General features: G+C 34.9%; 3 protein-coding genes across 7 annotated transcripts; 2 read left to right on the top strand and 1 right to left on the bottom strand.

The window, feature by feature from the left end:
- Positions 1 to 964: 964 nt before the first annotated feature.
- Positions 965 to 3901, top strand: LOC140826677 (phosphatidylglycerophosphate phosphatase PTPMT2-like). Its single transcript, XM_073189181.1, has 6 exons — positions 965 to 1782; positions 2552 to 2674; positions 2918 to 3011; positions 3133 to 3215; positions 3319 to 3408; positions 3506 to 3901. Exons 1-6 carry the CDS (start codon positions 1573 to 1575, stop codon positions 3878 to 3880), a joined length of 975 nt encoding a protein of 324 aa, XP_073045282.1. The 5' UTR covers positions 965 to 1572; the 3' UTR covers positions 3881 to 3901.
- A 1356-nt stretch (positions 3902 to 5257) lies between these two features.
- On the top strand, positions 5258 to 8021 carry LOC140826678 (peptidyl-prolyl cis-trans isomerase FKBP20-2, chloroplastic). Its single transcript, XM_073189182.1, has 7 exons — positions 5258 to 5417; positions 6026 to 6098; positions 6201 to 6415; positions 6497 to 6606; positions 6918 to 7026; positions 7389 to 7465; positions 7593 to 8021. The coding sequence occupies exons 1-7, from the start codon at positions 5369 to 5371 to the stop codon at positions 7710 to 7712; spliced, it is 753 nt and encodes a 250-aa protein (XP_073045283.1). The 5' UTR covers positions 5258 to 5368; the 3' UTR covers positions 7713 to 8021.
- Positions 8022 to 9839: 1818 nt separating this feature from the next.
- LOC140826676 (uncharacterized) lies at positions 9840 to 12408 on the bottom strand. 5 transcript variants are annotated; one of them, XM_073189177.1, is made up of 4 exons: positions 12275 to 12408; positions 11461 to 11574; positions 11002 to 11292; positions 9840 to 10477 (listed from the first exon to the last, which is right to left on the bottom strand). In XM_073189177.1, exons 2-4 carry the CDS (start codon positions 11566 to 11568, stop codon positions 9911 to 9913), a joined length of 966 nt encoding a protein of 321 aa, XP_073045278.1. In that variant the 5' UTR covers positions 11569 to 11574; positions 12275 to 12408; the 3' UTR covers positions 9840 to 9910. The 5 variants fall into 5 exon arrangements, with proteins under 5 accessions (XP_073045278.1, XP_073045279.1, XP_073045280.1 ...); XM_073189178.1 differs by having other exon boundaries at positions 11461 to 11587; positions 12275 to 12393; XM_073189179.1 differs by having other exon boundaries at positions 11461 to 11587; positions 12280 to 12387.
- Positions 12409 to 12479: the final 71 nt, after the last annotated feature.

Raw genomic sequence — 12479 nt, 5'->3', positions numbered from 1 at the left:
ACCATCCCCAACATAAAGTAAAACCTAACATTGTGGATATAATTTAAGATTTCCCATCGACACGAATTAAAATTATTCCATTTTTTTTAAATCAAAATTATCCACTGTTCTCTAAAATGCCACTGCCTTTTCTGTTAGTCTCCTTAATTTATGTTTGAAAATTCATACGTTCATTTTGTTTCTAAAAAATCTAAATTATAATGATTAATTTATTTTTAGAAAAAAATATACTTGATTACTTTATTTTAACAAGGAGTTCCTCATTTTAACGAACTTGAAAATTTTGATATGACAAAAACTTGTGTGAGACAGTCTCACATGTTATATTTTCTAAGACAGATATCTTATTTGGGTCACCCAAAAAATATATTACTTTTTATGCTAATAATATTATTTTTTATTGTGAATATCGGTATGGTTGACCCGTGTCAAAGATAAAGATTCGTGAGACAATCTCACTAGAGACCTATTATTTTAATATCTAAAGCAAAATTAAATTTGACCAGTAGTTATAACAAATTTTAGAACTTCAATTAGAAAATTTTTCTGACATTTGACCAGTAGTTATAATTTATGTATTTTGAAATAATATACCAAATAAATAATTTAATATAATTTTGAATTGATTTTACATCTCGTTAGGAAATTTTTTATACGTGTTAAAACTTTGGCAAAAACTTGTGTGAGACGGTCTCACGGGTCGTATTTATGAGACGGATCTCTTATTTGGGTCATCCATGAAAAAATATTATTTTTTATGCTAAAAGTATTAGTTTTTATTGTGAAAATGGGTAGGGTTGACCCGTCTCACAAGATAAGATCCGTGAGACGGTCTTACATGAGACCCACTCTTATTATATTACAGATCCGAAATTAATGGAGATTTTACAGAATAACTAACGTTTCCCATAAATAAATATGCACTATAATTACCGAAAAAAGGAATACGCACTGTTTATTTCATTATCGAGATAGGCTAAAACGTTAATTCCGTTTCGAGCCATGTATTTGTGAGAAAAGAAAGGCAGAGAGAGCTCTCTCCAAGATTTCTTGATTTTGTGCAAGAAAACTACACCCAACAACTCCTCAAAGGTTCCCTTGGCGTTTCAGATTCTTCCGAATAGGTTCCTTTCCTTGATTTTTAAGCGTATCATTTTTCACATCCCTTTTGGTGGGAATTGAGTTGAAACTTCAATCATGATCAAGAACTTGTTAATTCTTGATGTTAATTTCCTTCTCTTTTCTTGGAATTTACGGGTTTTCTGTACAATAATGAGAAATAGGAGAGTTTGTTGTTGTTTGATGTGAAAAGGTGGGACTTTATTTTATTTTCGGTGTTCTTGATTTATTTATTTTTCATTTTGAGGGTTTTTTTTATAAAGTTTTGTCTGTGGGCAGCTTTTGAAATTTATCATTTGGTGGAAAGATCAAATCTTGGTTTGGTAATCAGGGAGGGTTGTGTTGATTTTGAATCGGTCTTTCGCTTCTTATAATTAATTTGACGTGTCTAGATAGGGCTTTTCAAAATTTAGTTCAATTTTCAGTCGGTGATCTGTTTATTGGATTTGAGAAATGTATATTGAGGAACTGAGTGAGGAAGGTTGTGAGAATGGGGAGCAGAAAGTCTACAGTGGTGTTGCTGAAGGGGCTATTGTTGTTTGGGATGCGAAACGAGCGTTGGTTGGAGCTGGGGCTCGTGCTCTTTTCTATCCCACGTTGCTGTACAATGTTGTTAGAAATAAGATTCAGTCCGAGTTTCGGTGGTGGGATATGGTCGACGAGGTAGACATAAAATTTACGACACATTGTTTCAATGTTTCTTGCTTAATTTGGCTACATGAGTTACAATTTATAGTATAAAATTTGCACATTTTTTATTGCCGATTATAATTCTAGTTCATGCCTTAGATTTGACTTTGATAGTTGATATTGGCAACACAGATTGTAATTTTATTGGTGGACTGTTGTTCTTGAAGGTGCATATGGTCTAATGATATAGTTTGCTTTCTAGTGTAGGTTTGACTGTTTCCGATACCCTTTTTAAGTCAAAATCTTAGTATAGTTTATTTTTGGCGATAGCCAACTTAATCAAAAGGATGAGAAAAAGGAATACATTTAATTGGGGGTCAAATTTAGTAAAGTTTTAGTATTTTTCCGGTGGATGCATACCAAATTTCCTTAGCATGGATGAGCACATGCATTGTACTGGGTACATGAAATTTTTTTTGTATGAAATTATGATATTTGCAATTTCTCATGTGTTACCCCTTCCATATGCATTAGATCCCCCGTGAACTTGATTTTCTAGGACCACCCCTGGTGAGATCTTTCTCGTTGGTTGCGATTTCTATGTCTTGAATGTATAACTTGGGGATGTTTCTTGCTGATCCTTCTACGTCTTTCAATTCTCTCGTTGGAAATTTTTTTGAATGGTCACTGACTGGCATTTTGCAGTACTCACATGGACATGATTACCTCTAATAATTGTTTCTTGACGCCTCCCTTTGTTCTTATTATTATCAAATTTCTAAAGCTGCTTTCGTTTCGCTAGTTTATTTTGCTAGGTGCTGTACCATTTCCCAATGATGTTCCGCGCCTGAAAGCTCTTGGTGTAGGTGGTGTGGTTACCTTGAACGAACCATATGAAACTTTAGTTCCAACTTCCCTGTATCATGTATGTCTTCAAGCTTATTATTTGAAACTTTTGTTACACTTTCATTGGACACCTCACAGCTTTCTTAATCACTAAACATTGATATATTATTTAATTCCTACATACTTTACATTTCATGGTTTGCGAATGCCCCTCAATTTTTACACATTGGGTCATATTTGTTAACCAACTCCATGTACAAGAAAACTTGAGATACTTGTTTGTTTATTAATTTTACCTGATCAATATTTGCCTTCTTTGTAGGATTATAACATTGAGCACTTAGTCATACCTACAAGAGATTATCTTTTTGCTCCTGTGTATGGGGATATTTGCCAAGCTGTAGAATTCATTCACAGTAAAATTCGTTCTTACCTGATAAATTATTATATGTTTTTTACATCTATTTAAATGGTATTTATAACTTGACTTTATTACCTTAATAGTGTCATGTTATTTTTTTTTTAATTTTTTTTCAGGCAATACACTTTGTCACAAAATTACTTATGTTCACTGCAAGGCTGGCCGTGGCCGTAGCACTACAATTGTTCTCTGTTACCTGGTACGTGTGTAAATAAGCACAATTGAGACTTTATCTGTGTAATAAGCACACTTGAGACTTTTTATTTGAGATTCTTGGTTCAAATTTTATGGCATCAATATAGGTCAAACACAAGAAGATGACCCCCGATGCTGCATTTCAGTATGTGAGGTCAATCAGGCCGAGAGTTCTGTTGGCCTCTTCCCAGTGGCAGGTGTGATTAATTTCCCGTGACTTATTTTTACTGTCTTGTTGGTTTTTAAAACTTATTCTTTGGATAATGGCTGTCATTTGACTATGACAAAATCCAGGCGGTTCTAGATTATTATATGAGACTCAAGAAGCGGGAAGTCAAAACCTGCACGGATAATTCACAACGTAGAAGTTTAATTTTCCCTTTAAATGTGGACCTTGAAGATCTTGACTATGGTTCGATTGTGGTAGTTGATGAATCGGACCTTGATGGATACGAAGAAAATCGTGACACTAAGATAGGGGGACAGAACATGATGGCTGAGGTGAACCTCGCCTGTAGAGTACAGTTTGCTAGTCAGGCAGCAATAGCAAGGCTTTCATGCCTGTGGCTTCGCACCCACTCGGAGCAAAAGGTAACGAGAAAGAAAATGGGAAGCTCGGTGGGGAGCAGTCAGATAGGTAGTATGGGAATCGATGTACATGTTTATTGAGGCAAAGTTTTTGTGTCCCTACCTTCCTACGGGAGCAAAAGGGCATGAATTTATATGCATTTTCTTTTAAAATGCAAATTTGGCCTTACAAAATCCTTTAAATTACTCCATTTTGTCCCTTTTGGTCGAGTTTCTGTTTCAATCCTTTACAAGTTAGTAAATATTCATAACTGGATTTGGCAAGTGTCCAATGGTTTGGTGTATGGATAATGTCCTTTTCAAATTTACTTGCTAAACCGAGTGTTGTTAAATCTTCGTCACTTTACCGGTCTTATTTCTGAATTTTTAATTAATTATTATATATTATTCAAAAAGCACATTTAAATGTGATACATAAATATTTATGTGAAAAATATAAAACATGTATCAAATTAGTAATTTTCCAGAATTAAAGTATGTATTCTGTCGACAGATTAATTAATCGGGAAAAACAGAAATAATTAAAGACAGAGGTAAAATAAATTTCACTTCAAACATAAAATAGATGTTATTCAAGGTGATTGAGGGGGAAAAACGAAACTGAATGAATTTGCAAAAGAACAACAATGACGGTCATCCACGCCTATCTTCTAAACTTAATCTAGTAAAAAAAAAAAGAAGGTAATTTTAAATAATAATTGGACATTATCTTGACAAATATAAAATTAATCTTGCATATTAAAATTATACCAAAAGATATCTACTTTGACTATCTATTAAAATTAATCTTGCATATTAAAACTATACCAAAAGATATCTACTTTGACTATCTCATCCATCAAACTAAACTGTATCAAAGAGTACATTTCATCAAATTGTTTCAAGTGGTGTTGGTCTCACGTGCGATAATTTGAGATAATAAATATGAAAATAAAGAATAAACTGGATATCGAAATTTACGTAGAAAACCCTAAAAATTATTAGGGTAAAAACCACGGACAAGATGAAAAGAATTTCACTATAATATTTTACGGTGTACAACAACTCACTGTGTTTTCAAAGAAAACACACACTCTGTTAATACAAGAGAACAAACACCTCATAAATATTATAGAACTAAACACTCAAATACTATATGATGAGACTAAACTCTAAAAAGGGATGAATTCAAAATGAGGGTGGGAACTTTATTTATAAAACTTTTTGTTCATGTTTTTATTTTCAATAAAACTCAACGCGACTTCCTGTCACGAATTATTCATTCAATTTTCCGACATGCATTTAATTCATTTTTGCCGAGAACCGACACATAAATATTTATTTTCAGACATTAAAGCATAATAAACCAGCAAATGAAACATATGTAGTAAAAATTTCTTATTTTTTACACCAAAGTCCCGAATAAATTTTGCAGTAAAATTGCATTCTGAAACTTTCTCGGAAAAAAAAGACGTCGAATACTGGAAGAAAGATAAGGGTATAAATGGTAGTCCATTTATGTGGAAAAGGATAAAGCTCAAGCTGCACTTGCAAAATATTGAAATTTTGTGAGGAAAAAATAGAAAGATCATGTTTTTCCTCTCGTTTCCCATTCTTTCCTCTGGGAGCCATCTCTCGTGTAAGTCTATCTTTGTTTTCCATGGCTTAAGTCGGTATTTTGGGATTTATGCAAGTAATTTGGTTGCCGTTTGAGAGTTATTGTATAGTCATTCGACCGTGTATCAAATTTGTGTAAGGATGTCACTCTTTATATCTTATGAATCGAAGTGAATTTGAGTTATTTTCCTGCGGTTTTTGCTGGCAAACAGTAAAGCTCTGAAACCGAATGCACAGAATTTCTCTCATTGTTCAAGTTTGAAGATTTGTTGGTTGCTGATATCCTGATAACGGCGGCACTTGAAATATATGAGAAACAGTGATGTTAGAATAATATAAAACTCTAAATCTCACACCAAAAATTATGCAAATACGTGAAATTTTGTAGCTGTTACTGCCTCTGGAGAGTGGTCGACACAACGAGCTAGAATGTGAAAATAGTTGAAATTTTTTTGTTACTTTTCTGAAAATTCAACTTTCTCATCCTCTTGCTGGAATTCCTTGGACTACTGATGAAAGAATAATGCGACCATCCATTTCCATTTATCCGTGAACTTTATTTATATGCCCCTTATTTGTCAAATCCAGCGTTAGTAAAATATTCAGGCATTACTTTTTCCATCTATCCAGCACTCGGATCATTTTCCATTCAGAAGAGACTCTTGTCGGTTTCTTGTTCTCGCCGTAATCTACTGGGAAACGGGTAATGACAATTTTGAGATTACGCAAGTGCAACCATATTTCTCTATTATTAATGTGCTTCATTTGCCCTGGTTGCTTGCTTATGTCAACTCTACATGGCTAGAGAACAGACTAAAAGCTCGTTCAAATTTGAGGAGAATACTAAGCGGAGGCTTCTCCTTGTTCTCTTGGTCGGTTCCGGTATATTTCCTGCGCTGCCATCTTGTGGAAAGACAAAGAAACAAAACCCATATGATGAGAGGCGCCTTTTAGAGCAGAACAAGCGGATACAGAAAGAGAACGGTGTACCTGATGAGTTCCCTAATTTTGTTAGAGAAGGTTTATTCTTGCTTGTCTCGTTGACTCCTCTTTTCCCTTTTGAGGTTTATTCATACAACCTTATCACTACCGTAAATTCAGGCTTTACGGTGAGAGTAGTGACATCAGATGATTATGTTAAGCGAGATTCAGGTCTCATTTTTCGGGACGTTGAAGTTGGTAAGGGTGATTGTCCAAAGGCTGGCCAACAGGTTTGCCTTCGTTTCGCTTGGGAATGCCTTGTGTTGCTTTTCTGAAATCGATATTGATTATATAAAAATGAGAATCATGAGTCCAGTTAATTGCTTAGAATTAGATCCATTTATTTATATTAAGTTGTATTACTCCAGCTATTTGTGGAAATAACCTTATCCAAGATGTGTTTACTCGATACCACCAATAAGTGTTGTCTTGAATACTGTCAACTTCTCTGCAATAGCTTGTTTTTTTAATCTCCATTGTACAGAAGTATATCCTCTAACAAGAGGATAATTTCCATTCTTTTGTTTTTTTTTTTTGAAAGGTGACTTTTCATTACATTGGTTACAATGAATCTGGCCGGCGTATAGATAGTACCTACTTACAAGGTTCGCCTGCAAAAGTTCGAATGGGTACTAAGGCCTTAATTCCAGGTAACAAACATGAGAAAGTTATAATTAAGTTTTAGAACATACTTATCAGTGCTTATCTAATGCCGCACTCATGTACACATGAGCAGTGTGAGCCATTGAATATATTGTTCATCAGGGGCGGAACTGAGCCAATAGTACATGAATGACTTTCTCTCTGCTCAGGGAAAATCTTAAGTAGTAGTTTTTCTAAAAATTTATCTTCTCCCTCTAAATCCTGTTGAGCGCCTACCCCTCCCATCTCATCCCCTCCCTGGTATTCTCGGAATTACCCCAGCTGTGTGAAGCTCAATAACAGTAATATGCTGCGTCTCTGGCTCCATATTATGATGACGTAACCAAGGTGTTGCCAAATTTTTGTACAGGATTTGAGGAAGGAATACAGGACATGAAGCCTGGAGGTAAACGAAGACTGATCGTTCCTCCAGAACTAGGACCACCAGTGAGTACCAACACTAGTAGCTACTAATATCATACTTGGAACAAGTTCTTGTTAGCAAAAAGCTAAAATCATTCATTTTTTCTTCATACATTGACATTTATATTACTGATGAGGAAAACATTAACAGGTGGGGCCTTCCACTTTCTTTAGCTCCAAACAGTTCGAAGTTTTTGATGTTGAGTTATTGAGCATTCAAGATTGCACGAGGAGGACCATCGGGTTTTATTCCGATGTTGTGTGTGATTGAGCTGTTGTGTTTCTCAGTTATTTTACTGTAATGATCCGATGTGCGGGAATATGAAATCGCGAGTAGTTTCGAGGATGGAAACGGAGTAGAAATCGGAAGCTACGCAACTTGCATGAAAAATGACAATTTGCGATGAAATTTGAGGACGGTATCAGATTTAAAGTTAAATGGAGAACAAATGCAGCATCCTTGTGTTTATATAGAACACTTTAGTCACCATCATTTTAAGAAGCATGATAATCGTGTATAATTTTCTTGAACATAATTTTATAATGTAAAGTGCCCAATAATTTTTTAATATTGTTGATATTTATAATCTGTACTACCCTTGTTTCCAAGAATTTATTCATATTCTGTAAATATGTGCCACGCCTCACTTGGAATGCATTTCCATTTAAATCAGTTATGTTTCTGCAAGTATCGGAGCTCAAATTTCTGCAAGTGTTGTCACAGATCGTGAGAAGAGTGCGAAAAGCTATCTATTTCATGTCACCCATTTTACCAAGAAACATCTTCCTGGATAACTTGACGGAAAGAAGCGCCAGCACCGTGGCTGAGGGCACAAAGATGACATCAGGTATTGACTTGATCAGTTTGAGCTGAGGGAGGCTCTCCCTTGCTTTCTTGGCGAAGGCGTTAAAAGTCCAGCTACGATATTCACATTCTTCATAAATTTGATGAAAATCCCTTTTTCTGGCTTGTTTGCTGCTCCTTTCCATTCATCATAACATGCCTGCGTTTGAACAGGTGGAGTTGGCTATCCGTTTAGAACAAGGGTAACCAACACAAATGTTGGTTATTTAGATATGCAATTTCTTAAAGAATTAAAGAGAATAGTAAATAAACTAAGCGTTAAAAAATAGATAATCCATATGGCTCGTGCTCAAGTGGTTTGATGAATGCTCGAGTCTGAGTAGAAGGTACTCGAGCTCGGCTCAACTTCAGTAAAATCCAAGTTCAAGCCTAGCTTGGACTGAGCGTATGTACACAGAAACATAGAGACCAGGGGGGAGAGATAGACCTCAACTTCGTCTGGTCAAGGAACGTCGTAATGTTTGCCTGGCAATGCTGCATTCACGATGCTGAAAAGCATTCAAGGCCAACTCAAGAAATGATGGACATATTTCGTTTATGTTGCCACCAAATTCCAAAATATATTCGAAAATTTAAAGGGCTTTAACATTAATATTTGATAATTGATATTACCGCTGATTCATTGAAACAAAAGTTTATTTATAAAAAAAATTACTTGAAAATGTCAAGAATTTCCTAGATGGAACTCCTCAAAAGTCTTTTTATCTTTCTGTATGAATTGTTTGTGGAGTGTTCCCATCACCAAACTTAGCATATGCGTTGTTGGCAAACCTAAAATCATTGAATAGAAAAAGGTAAAGGTTATTGGGTCGTACCATCCAACCAGACTTGAATTATGTACATTTTAAAATTTATTGTAATACATGCCATTTTTTATATTGCAGCTTAAATTAATTTTCTCTTCATCAAGTACATATAGTAGTATTCCCGTAAAAAACCAATCAAGAATAAACTTGAATGTCTGATTTAGGATAACATTATACAGATAAATGACGTTTTATTTTTTAAAATTCATCGAGTTTTTTTTATCCTCCCGTATCTGTTCCATCCCTGAAAATAAATGATTAACAAAGAATTAAGGAAATCAAATGATACCCTTTTCCCATGAAGCTCAAGAACAATCCCATGGTGAATATGTCCACGGATTTAAAAAAAGAGCTATGAAATAGACATGTATATTGGGAAGACGAGTGAAAGCAAAAACTTTTGGAGTGTCTTGTGACGTTTAAGGTTGTTGACACAAGCAAGGAATCAATTAATAAAAAATATATTTATATTTTGAGATGTTGAAAATTGAGGGGACAAAGAATCTATTTATATATACGTACTTACTAATGCTCGATTCTTGGCTTTGCTTTGACTACAGATTTGAGAAAGATAAGGAGGGTTGCACAATGTGCTAAATTCTCCTTCTTTCAATGTTATCACCAAGAAACGCTTGACATGGTTCTTGAGTCCGAAGATTTTCATGACGACGTGTGCGATTTTATGATTTTCAGATTATTGATTTTTCAAAAAATGAAGTGTACAATCTGAAATATAACTAGCAATTATATAACATGTAGTTAAGCCGATTATAAATGTTTTCACGTGCATCATCATAGTCAACTAACATCCATAACTTCAATTATTTCAAAATGCATTTGCAGATTAGGAAGCTTACTAGGGAAATATAATCTCTCGCGAATTAGTAACTTATCTATATCGTTCCTTGCAGCAGCTGCCCTTTTGAGTAGACGAACTAGCGCATCCTTCTCCTTTCGAATCCAAATCCTCCTCTCATCAGACCATTGTCTAGGTGTTCCATGAAAAAGAAACCGGATTCCAGTTGCTCTACGAGAAAGACATTCAGAAATTCTATCGATCACATCTTTATCAGTGAGATATGCTCCATTAGAGTTTAAGCCGACGTCCACGTAATGAATCTCAGATATGCTGCTTAAGAGGCTTTCTTTTGAGGTGGGTATGACAGAGCTGTCTTCTTGGGAAGTTACTCCTCCACTCACGGTATTTTTTTGGGTCTCATAAAAACTAAGCTCGGTTAAAAGCTGGTTCAGTATGATGCCTCCTTTGCTGAATCCAAGAATTGCTGTCTCAGGTTTGTGTGAAGATGACGAAGAAGCTTCTGACTGGTAAGGCTCTTTCTGTTTCCCCAAGATTGCATTCGTTGCCTGCGATGATGGGAAACATGAATCTTATCATATGATTGCTGACGAAGTGAGATAAAGATATACATAGTTCTTGTAGTTTCGTCGCATAGTAGGTGTATTGTATGTTATCCATATAATTAACAACACTTGGAGTATATTATATACGACACTAACCGATTATTAACAAGTGATACGTCACAAATAAAATCCCCCAATAAGCATTTTAGACCATTTGGCATGTGGCAATACCCCATCAGTGTAGCTGAAGAAACAGATCGAGGTATGCAAAATATAGCTTATTAGGTTTCACTCTCCTACTTCCTCGAAGTTTGGGACCAAAAAGAGGTAGTTAATAAAAAAAAGGAATTTCCAACCACGATTACGTACACAAAGTCAAGAAACTCACCAACCCTTTCCAATGAAAGAATCATTGGCTTACAGTCATAATCTTGCGATCATTCATTATGGACGGAAGCAATAACTTCAAAAGGTAAATATACGAAATTCTTGATAAATGAGATTTCAAGCAATCTTGCAAGCCCTACCTCTCCAAGAAACTTTGACAAAAGCAGGACCAGCGATGTAGAAGCTGGGAATCCAGTAGCATCATATGTTTTTGGCTCTCCATTCTCATTAACAGACGGGATAAAATCCTTAAAAACTGCAAAAGGGCCATTGAAAATGGATGCCTCGACAACATAAGCATTAATGGACCCCCCAAACTTTGAAACCAAAATTTCAGCAATTTTCATAGGATCGGATAATCTCTCAATCACTGGATTTCCAGTCCAGTCCACTCGATCTCCACTAAAGAATATGGCATTTCCAGTAGGTACCTATCTCATGTTAAAAAATCAATATCACCATATAGAAGTCTAAATATTTTTAGTTTGCAACTTATTAGAATCACGTTCTATGGCCCACTTTGAGCTCTCCAAAATACTATGTTTGGTCATATGGACAAGTTATCGAAAGTCATTGTCCTGTAACTTATAAGAACTTACAGCGAGGTTTTTGGGTGAAGAAGAGAGGCCGAGCGATGCTGCAATTCGGTAGAAAGTACTGCTATTTGGATACAACTGAACTTTCAAGACTCTTCTCCAGCGATCCATGATACACTGGAAATTATTACTGGGCAATAAATAAATAAAACATAAAATAAACACAATATACCAATTGTTGCTTCAAGTTTTTACCACTTCCCCTGCAGCAAGAAAATTCTTACGTGAAGTGCAAAATGTCTGTAATAACAGTCTCAAAATATAAAGTCCATTCGGAAACATGTAGCAACCTCAAGGAAGAGAATCAATGGGTGCAATTTGAAGCATGTCGAGAGTAAGCTTGAACCTTTTAAAATATTACATATAAAATTATTTACTTTCTATCTAAGTTCACCTGAGCAAGATCCCATTTTGGCCACTACCCATAGTTTGTGAAGAACGCCCATAACTCTAAAAATCCAACAAGGCATTTTCAAGTGATCAAACAAAATGCAATCTTCGTACACGCACTTAAAAATAATTCTTAAAAACGATCAGCTTAGGAAAAGATAAAGAGATCAAAACAGTGCTAAAATATTAGCATCCAAACATAAAGCAAGTTGAGCTTAATCCATTTTAATGCAAAATCCTACAGCTCCTTTCCAATAATTCGAAACGAGGAAAAAAATTAAATAGAGTGCACAGATAATCTCTTGGGCATATTCACAAACAGCTTGTGAAATAAAAGAACATCGTAAAAGAATGATCAAGACTTGAAAATTACAAAAAAAAAAACATAAAAAGAGAATTAGAGAAAATTTGTGTCCCAGAAACGAACCTCACAAGTTCAATATGGTTGTTTGGCAAAAGACAGAATCTTGAACTCAATTAAAGCAACAGTTAAATCGAAGTCCCCTCCAGGGATTTCGGATTTTCCCCCCACTAAATTATCTTTCGATAAATTTAATAGAAATAATTATTAGTATTAATTAATATCTAAAAAAATTTTTTTATTAAATTATTTTTTGATAAATTTAATAAAA

The sequence above is a fragment of the Primulina eburnea genome, chromosome 3, assembly GCF_022965805.1.
Source record: "Primulina eburnea isolate SZY01 chromosome 3, ASM2296580v1, whole genome shotgun sequence".
Taxonomy (NCBI): Eukaryota; Viridiplantae; Streptophyta; class Magnoliopsida; order Lamiales; family Gesneriaceae; genus Primulina; species Primulina eburnea.
This window is presented reverse-complemented; position numbering and strand designations above follow the sequence as displayed.